The sequence below is a fragment of the Centropristis striata genome, chromosome 9 (assembly GCF_030273125.1).
Source record: "Centropristis striata isolate RG_2023a ecotype Rhode Island chromosome 9, C.striata_1.0, whole genome shotgun sequence".
Taxonomy (NCBI): Eukaryota; Metazoa; Chordata; class Actinopteri; order Perciformes; family Serranidae; genus Centropristis; species Centropristis striata.
This window is the reverse complement of record NC_081525.1, coordinates 1,859,651-1,868,955: the sequence shown is the minus strand read 5'-3', so window position 1 is coordinate 1,868,955 and position 9,305 is coordinate 1,859,651. Positions and strand designations below refer to the sequence as shown.

Below are 9,305 nucleotides of genomic sequence, written 5' to 3'. Positions count from 1 at the left end.
AAATTAATCCAAACAGTTCTAGGAGTTGTTTAAAATTCTTATTATAGGCCTATCCGCTCATTTAAATCCAAAAACCTCTAGCTAATAACTTTCTTTCTTGGGGGAAAAAAGAAAAGGGTAAAATTGTATCAGAGTTGACGGAGTTGTAGGGGCGGGGGGAATGTGTGTGTGCTCTCTGTGAATGCCGTTGTATTGTGTGTGTGTTTCGTGAAGGTGTGTGCGTGTGCTTCCAGTGTATGTGTGTGTATGTGTGTGCGCTCTGTCAGTGTGGTCAGAGTTTGTGTGTCCCTTCCTGTTCCCTGCTTAGAGCATTTAACCCCTTATTAACTTTAGCTCAGCATGTATGTACAACATGTATTTACACATAAACAAGTATTTACATATAATCTCGTAACACAATGTGCCTGTTCAAATCACATATATAAAAACATATTGAACTTCATAACAGAAACAGAAAAATTAGTCAGTCAGTCAGTCAGTCAGGTTCCTTAGTATGAGTCAGTCTGGGATTTGTTCACTTTGGTATTTAGACTTTTCTTTTCTTAAACACGTTGGATTTCTTGAGTGTACCATGGAATTACACCCTTCTGACCTCTTGTCCAATTCATCTGTGTCAATCATCTAATTTGATTGTGAGGTCTGTACTTATGTACTTCTAACAGTTATCCATATTGATTACATATCAGTTACGTATTGCCCTTTATATGTGAGGGAGCTTTGGTGTGTGCGTTTTCGGAGCTGGTACTTCGTCCCGTAATTTCGTCCCGTTACTAGTCTAGTCAAATTATATTTCAAAATGTGCAGTTTGATTGGGATCAGTGTGCTATTACTTTTCTCTACGGAATACAATTTTTTTTTACTTACGTCGCGAAAAACTGCTCAAAATTTTGCTTTGAAGTGAATGGGACGGCCAGAAAAAATATGAGCGAAAAATAATAATAATTGGAGAATTTCAAACGTCTACTTCTCCGGCATAATTTCACCTAGAGACTCCATTTAAACTTTAAACAGTAGACACAAGTCTTGTGTATCGGTGTATTAATCCACGTTTCGATAGGTCATATAGTTTTTTATCAATCCCTGTTCAATGACCATGATCATTTTTGGAGAAATTCTGAGATTATAATGGGTGTGTATTGCACGGAATGTTTGTGTCACAGTGTGTGACATCATCGCCAGAGTGTAGAGGGAGAGAAGAAACTGTCAAAAAATAAATTTGAAAACTGCGCTCCAGGCCGCAAATTCCACTCTATAGAAATAATTTATACATAGAAACGTAGGAAAATTAGTCTTCTCCCTCACAATCCTCTGGTAAAGCTGTCAGACTTTGGGCGTACGACGCACAGATGATCCACCAACACGCACCAACGTATCTTATGTGTGTTTGGTGTCTGTAAGTGAAGCTGAAGAAATACAGTAAAATATACACTGAAATGTTTTCCTTCCACTATTCTGAAAGAAAACATGTTATGGGAGAAAAACAGCCCAAAACCTCAATATTGACCAGTGTATGAAAAAAAAACATGTTTCTGTCTGTAGAGTTGCGCTTAAAAATTAAAAAAAAAAAAGTGAATAACTGCAGCCAGGTGAGCAAAGAAAAGAGTACAAGACACACTTTTGCTTGTTGGACAAACATTTTAGGGCAGATTCTTGTGATACTCCTCGTCCCTTGAGGTGTATTAAAAGTTAAACGTCTTTAGGAAGGAAACGGTGAAAATCTTCAGAGAGGCAGAGCAGCTGTTTACAGCTGGGGTGAAGGAATAAAAGAGACTCCAATACATAATGAGTCCAGTATCAGTGAAGGGTGGCAGATGTGGAAAATGTGACAGAATGTTAAAACAGTAACTCAATAACTCCTGAGAATCTCTTATTTGAGGAAACTAAAGTCAAGGCACATTACGACATATTCTGTCTTAAGACGCCTCGTCTTTCCTGTTTCGATGACTGAGCCAAAGAACATTACCACATGTAAACGGTTGAGGTTTCCTCACAGCAGCCATAGAGAGCAAACCAAATGACTGTATTTCTGTAGGCCAACTAGCAAATCTGTGGCTAAATAAATAGTTTGTAAATGTGGCAGCATAGTCTGTGCATTGCACAAATATACCTTGAACTCACCCTGATGGCCTGCAGCCTACCGTGAGCAGGGGCCCGTATTTAAAACGGCCCTCTTCCTTTCTGAATGAATGAATGAATGAACCGTTTATTGTCATTGCACAGAGTACAAGTACTGTTGTAGAAAATCTTTAAAGAAAACACTTGACGAACAGATAGATTCGAATCACAGCCTTGTGCGGGATTTATTTAGCAGACATTAAAAACAGATGATACAATGCATCCAACGGTCAGAACAACTCTGAGAGACAACACCCAGTTTCTCTCTTTTTACTTTGCAGGTTGGTGTGTCATTGTTTCTGTGTTACTAAGCAACCCGTTCTCATTCCCAAAGCGTAATATACCGACGATTTGTCACACCCCTAGACGTATCATACTGGCGCAAAGGGTACCCTTCCACGTCTGTGTGAAACGCTCTGGGTTCTCAATTGACTCCAATATAAACCCGCTGGCGGCGCTGAGAAACGCTTAGAGCAGAGGCTACAGCCGTCTATTCACTCCAATAATATCCCGACCACGGCCCTCCATTACGCTGCCAGCGACAATCTGAATGGAGAACCGAGGACCCTGTGCACGGAAGTATTTTTCTCCCTATTTTAAGGATTTCTTTTAATGACATCGTCAACATTTCTCAACACAAACACATCAAAGTCTCACTGATAATTCAACAATAAAATAGCTTCATGTTGTGGCTCTCAGTATCATTTTTTCTCCTTCGATTCTTAGAAATAAACTTTTATTCGTTTGTTTTACGGGACTCCGCTGGCGGACATTTCTCTCATTTTTAGTGAAAAAAAATAAATATTTTGACTTAGTTTCTTCATAAAAATGGATTTTGATCACATTTCTAGCGAGAAATATATGTTTTATTTTCTTAATATTCACTCAGTGAATGTACATAATCACTTTGTGGCGAAGATCTCGCCAGAAAAAGACGATCCGCTGTGTTTTATTTTGAAATCTGTTTTATTTTGTAATCTACCGCGATCATAGCGGATGTGGTACTATCCTCACGGATGTGCTGTGCGATCTCATTGAATCGCGCTTCACTGTAAATGGCCCCGACTCTGCTCTCCTGTTTTAGTTAAAATATCTTCTCCATCTATCTATCTCCAATGTGGAGAATAAAGTCACTTTTTCAGTGGGTAAAGTCAACTGCGAGCTACAATCTGATTCTCCTCAATACGTCTAATATATGTCTGAATAATTCACATAATTACACAAAAGCAGATTTTTTTGTTGCAGCTTCTACCAAGAATATCTTATTTATGTGTCGGGGGACTTTAGTTCTGCTGCACCTTAAACATTGAGGTTATTGTTCATTTAATGACATGATGAGAATCAGGTTGTAGCTGCAGTAACTGTTGGATAGAAAACAATGTTCCTCTGATTATTATAATCTGTGAACATCTTTACAACTCAAAAAGTGACTTTATTTTTTACTTTATTAAATGACGCACAGTGCATGAAATCTCTTCTGTCTGTGGTGCTTTCAGCAACGGATCGTGACAGAGTGGGTCATTTTGATTTACCAACTCGCCGTCGATGTAATAGTAGGCACTTGCTCCTGTGTATGCCTCATTTGCAATGGCTGCTATGAAGCAATGATACTGATGCTGTGTTTTGATAAACTCTTGGAAATATCTGGCTTTCTTTCTCATCTTTTTGACAACTTCAGTTGAGTAGTACCACTGGTCTTCAGTTGTTGTGCCTGCATTTTTGCTTGGGTCCAAGTAGTGGGCCATCTGATCCAGGAAGGGGTCAGTATTCTTCAGGGAGGTGAAGACAAAGCACAGAACATCGTGTTTACCTGGATCAAGAGCCTCTCTGTCCAGCTCTGACTGACTCAGGACGATCTTTGCTCCCTCCAAGATATCGACACAGGATCTGATGACGTTGATTTCTCGCTCTTTGTGATCCAGCCACCTGCTCAGTTTCTCATGGCTGAACGGTGACTTGTCTCTGGCAATGAAGAGATCTCCTGTTGAAGAGATCTCTTCTTCTTTCCCTTCACGGATGGAGGGAAGATTCTTTGCCAGGGCCTGCTTGAGGGTGATTGCATAATAAGCACATAACTTTTGGAAAGTGCTCAGCTGTTCTTGAATCGGAGGAAAATTCTTGACCTCGTCCAGAGAATCGCTGCATCTTATTTCTAGGCGCCTTATATCTTCAAGAGTATCATGCACCATGCTCACTAATTCAATGCTGATCTCTCTTTTCAGCTCAGCAGCTTCAGAGTATAAATATGTCAGCGGCATCAGCCAGACCTTCAGAGGAACACCATTCTCTCCATTTTTTCCAATTAGCTGCGGAAGTTGTGCGTAGGTCTTCACTGCATCTTCAAATGAGGCAGGGTTGCTTTCCAGAAGGAAGTCTCCGTGGAATTTGCAGGAGAATTTCTGAGTCAGGGCTTTTTCTTCATCAGTCAGCTTGATGTCAACCTTCCCTTCAATACTGAATGAAGGGATCTTCTTTATCACCGCTTCCATGCTGCCCTGGATGTCCTGAACACTGCTGGTGTCTAGCTTCTGACTGTCAAACACAAAGAAAGCATTGGCCCCATAAAGGATGCCTGTGACTACATGTGTTGCAAAGCCCTTGTGAATCATGTCTGATTGTTGGGGTTGCGCGGTATCGAGGCCGATCATTGACAGCTGCTTGAAGTTGGTGGTAGCTTTGTACTGACAGGTCACTCTGCTCTGATTGTGGGATTTCTTCTGGTCATTCAGATACTTGGCAGATCCTCCAACTTCAATCAGTCCACTCAGGAAGCTGGCCTTCAGGGAAGCATCAACATCCAGCAGAGTGGACTTGGAGTCAGTGTTGTCAGATGCAGAAATTTCAAACACACTGCTGTGCTGAGAGCTTTCAACTGTGTTCTCTTCTACAGTTTTCTCATTCCACAATGTGAAACCTACGGAAATTGGAAAACACCAGTCGTCAATTTATTATATTTATTATTAAGGCAACTGACTTGGACACAGGTGACTGGGGTTCGCATCCTGTTCAGGACAAAATACATCCAGTGCGGGTCCTTTGGCAAGACTCCTAATGCTATACCAGCCTACCTCAATCATGACTGATCAGAATAATGATAGAGTAGTTCCGGCTCAGACGTCGTCCGGGTCAACAAGGTCCACATCAGTTGCTAGTGAACTAGGGCATATTGATGAAAAGTGGGCTACAGGAACAAGAAAAATATTCACGGCTTTCAACTCGCTTCTCTATCCTCCACCCCCGCCTCTCTGCTAACTCCTGACATGTTTGCCTCCTTTTTCACCGAAAAAGTTGCTGCCATCAGTAACCAGTTCTCTAAGCCTGACCAGCGACTGCTGCTGCCACCACCTAACCGTCATCTCTCACCTCTCTACACCCTCTGACTGAGGAGCAGGTCTTGAAACTTCTGCTGGATTCTCAACCAACCACCTGTCCACTGGATCCGATACCATCCAATCTCCTTCAAACCATTTCCTCGGCAGTAAATATCTCAAATACACACACATCAACTCCTCACTTACAGCTGGTGTGTTTCCCACCACCTTCAAACGGGCCCAGGTGACTCCACTGCTCAAAAAAACATCACTGGACCTGACACAGGTGGGCAACTACAGACCTGTCTCACTCCTACCATTCCTTTCAAAAATTCTGGAGTGCACAGTCTCGAACCAAGTCTCCAGGTTCCTTTCCGAGAACAACCTGTACGATCCAAATCAGTCTGGCTTCAAGCAGGGTCACTCTGCTGAGACTGACTCCTGTCTGTAACAGAATCACTGCGTCTGGCTCCAGCAGCTGGTCAATCATCAGCTCTTTGGTTGCTGGACCTCTCTGCAGCTTTCGACATGGTTAACCACCAGATCCTCCTCTCTTCACTCACAGAACTTGGTATTTCAGGTTCTGCCCTCCGATGGTTCGAGTCCTACCTATCAGGGAGATCTTTTAAAGTATCTTGGAAGGGAGAAGTGTCCAAACTGCAAAACCTTTCCACTGGGGTGCCTCAAGGATCAGTGCTAGGCCCCCTTCTCTTCTCAATTTACACAACCTCACTTGGCACAATCATCTGCAATCATGGCTTCTCATACCATTGTTATGCCGATGATACCCAGCTGTTCTTTTCCTTCCCACCAAACGACCCCACAGTCTCGGCCCGCATCTTTGCTTATCTTGTGGACATCTCCAAATGGATGACAGAACACCACCTTCAGCTTAACCTCTCAAAGACGGAGCTCCTCGTCATCCCACCCCGTCCGACCTTATATCAGCCTATCAATCTTTTGCTTGAATCCATGCAACTTGTACCCACAAGCTCTGCACGAAACTTGGGTGTCATGATTGATGACCAACTGACCTTCAAGGTTCATGTGTCCTCAATTGCCAGATCTTGTCGATTCGCTGTACAACATCAGGAAAATCAGACCCTATTCGACACAACTCCTGGTTCAGGCCCTTGTGTTATCCCGTTTAGACTACTGCAACTCTCTACTGACGGGTCTTCCTGCTGCACCACCAAGCCTCTGCAGATGATCCGTCTGTTCTTCAACCAGCCCAGGAGAGCACATGTCACTCCTCATCTCTCTCTCTGGCTCCCGGTCTCAGCAGCATCACAATCAAAGCCTTGTCTCTGTCTACAGCTAAATGACATTGTAGAATTGTAGAAGACATAGATGGACAAGGGTGGAAAACAAGGCTGTTGGAATGCTACTATATAAGCAATCCCAGAGGGAGGTTCCAACATCTGTAACCAAAAACTGCTTTCACAACTAGGGATTGATGAGATACTACAACAATGCTACGGCAAGGGGGAGCCAGGACTACAGATCAGAGGGGGGATGTCATCATCACCCCTACAACCCGAGATTGGGTAGCAAGCCCCAGAAGACAACAGCCTCAATACCAGAGCTGCTGACCTGAGAAGGAAGATTGTGAACCAGAAAGAAACCTGGAGCCCCTGGCGAATACTGAAGCTGAGTTGCCAAGTACACTCAGAAGATCTGCTAGAGAACGTGAATGCTGCACTTAGAATCATCCCCACAGAGACCAATAAGCTGGTACACAGTACAGCAACAGTAGTCCTCAGGAAGTCTCGGTCCAGAAGAGCGCAGTCCTAGGAACAGCTAAAATACTGAAAAACTCCCAGGCCTCTGTTAGAGGACCCGAGATTGAGGATGACCTAAATACCACCCCATGAGTGGTGAGAGGGACGTTTATATATAAATATTGCATGCCCTTCAGGAAACTATTATATATATGGAATGAAACTTTGAGAATATATATTGAAAGTCGGAGAATATATATATACATATTATCAGGTTTCAATATATATTCTCAGGTTTCTTTATATATTCTCACATTTAAATATATATAATCTCATGTTTTTAATATATATTCTCAGGTTTCTATATATATTCTCAGGTTTAAATATATATATTCTCATGTTTTTAATATATATTCTCAGACTTTTAATATATACATTCTCAGGTTTTTAATATTTATTATCAGACTTTAAATATATATTCTCAAATCTTAGAACGAGTCTGATGCAGTATAGTCTGTTCTCATACAGAAGTCATAATCCCGAGTCAATCGTCCGGACCTGGATTGACTGAAGAACTTTCGGCTGAGTTACACTTTTTATATCATACAAAACTCCTCCTACACAGTGGTGCCATTTCTCTCTCCCCCTATTGGCCATTCAGTTGTCTAGCAACTAGCTTTATTTGTATCAAAACACTCTTTGCTTGAACTCTCCTGTGAACTCTTATACCCTTTACTGTTGACATCATTATTTCTAGAGCCTACCCAAGCCCCTCTCAAAAATGATGATCACTCAGTTCTTACTTGGCAAAGTATCACAGGATCATTGCTCACTGTTTACTCCGGGCATTCAACCTGTGGCATTGGTTCTTATCTCATAATGCTTCTCTACCGGCCATGGCTACCCATGCCTCTCCCCTCCCTATCCAAAGAATCGCTGCCTCTATCCTGCACCTGGCTGTTTATCCTACACAAAGAGGCCCTGCTGCTCCAGTCACCCCTTCCAGTTCTTGCTACCACTAGACTGCAGGTGCTTCATTTAATGATTAGACACACACAGCTTCAGTTTTTCTTTCCACAGCAGTGTAGGTTATTATTTTTCATAAATTCCTGTGAGCAGAGCTGTGACAGGCAGATATATTTAGAGATGTTTTTAATAACGTAGTCAAAGTGAAGACTCACCTGGGACCAGTTGGTCTTTCCGAGCATCATAGAGCATCCCCAGGGTGAAAGGTCGACCGAGGGCTGCAGTTACCATGGTATCCAAGGCCATTTCTCCAACCTGTTGAGAGATGTGACCACACAGCCTTCAGTATTTGATTTAAACTTGCTGTGCAGTTGTTGAGAGTTTATAACACTTGGGGGTCAACTCTTCTTCGTCACACAAACAGAAAAACTGGAAACAACAACAGAAGAATGTATATTTTGTAGAGGTATAAAAGTGAGGATTTCCCAACAAGATGCCTTCAAGAAAAACTAAGAGATAAAGAAATCACTCAATATTATGTCATATATAAAGTATTTAAAGTAAACATATACATAAAGTAGTACAGTTACAGTTAATAACAGACACTCTGCTGCACTGAGACACATTAAACATTGTTCATACAGAACAAGTTTTGCACAGTTAAACAGTAAAAATCAGTTTTTCTAACCTTCTTTTCTGTTCTAGTTTGTCCTCACCTGGTGAAGTCTTGTAGATCAGCTGAGTGAGAGTCTTCTTACTTCCAACAAGGCTTCCAGTGAGGTCGTCTGTGATACTGCAAGATTATTTTATCCTGTAATATACTCTCTTCTACTGACTCCTCCCAATAAATGACACTAACCCTCAGGCCTGCAGCCACAATATAATGTCCTTATGTATGACAGTTCTCTCATTTTTAGTGAAAAAATCAATATTTTGACTTTGTTTCTGCATAAAAATGGATTTTGATCACATTTCTAGTGAGAAATATATGATTTATTTTCTCAATATTCACTCAGTGAATGTACATAATCACTTTGTGGCGAAGATCTTGCCAGAAAAAGACGATCCGCTGTGTTTTATTTTGAAATCTCCCTGATCCTCTGTGTATTTAACGGATCAAACCTTCGCCCATTACATGCCTTGTGTCTGAGGTTGATTTGCTGATCAACATATTATTCTGTTGCAGCGGGAG

At 41.8% G+C, this 9,305-nt stretch overlaps 1 protein-coding gene across 1 annotated transcript; it reads right to left on the bottom strand.

Annotated features, from left to right (window-relative positions):
* Positions 1-3,554: 3,554 nt before the first annotated feature.
* LOC131977749 (stonustoxin subunit beta-like) lies at positions 3,555-8,422 on the bottom strand. The gene is made up of 2 exons (XM_059341174.1): positions 8,329-8,422; positions 3,555-5,029 (listed from the first exon to the last, which is right to left on the bottom strand). Exons 1-2 carry the CDS (start codon positions 8,417-8,419, stop codon positions 3,555-3,557), a joined length of 1,566 nt encoding a protein of 521 aa, XP_059197157.1. The 5' UTR covers positions 8,420-8,422.
* Between the last annotated feature and the right edge of the window lie 883 nt (positions 8,423-9,305).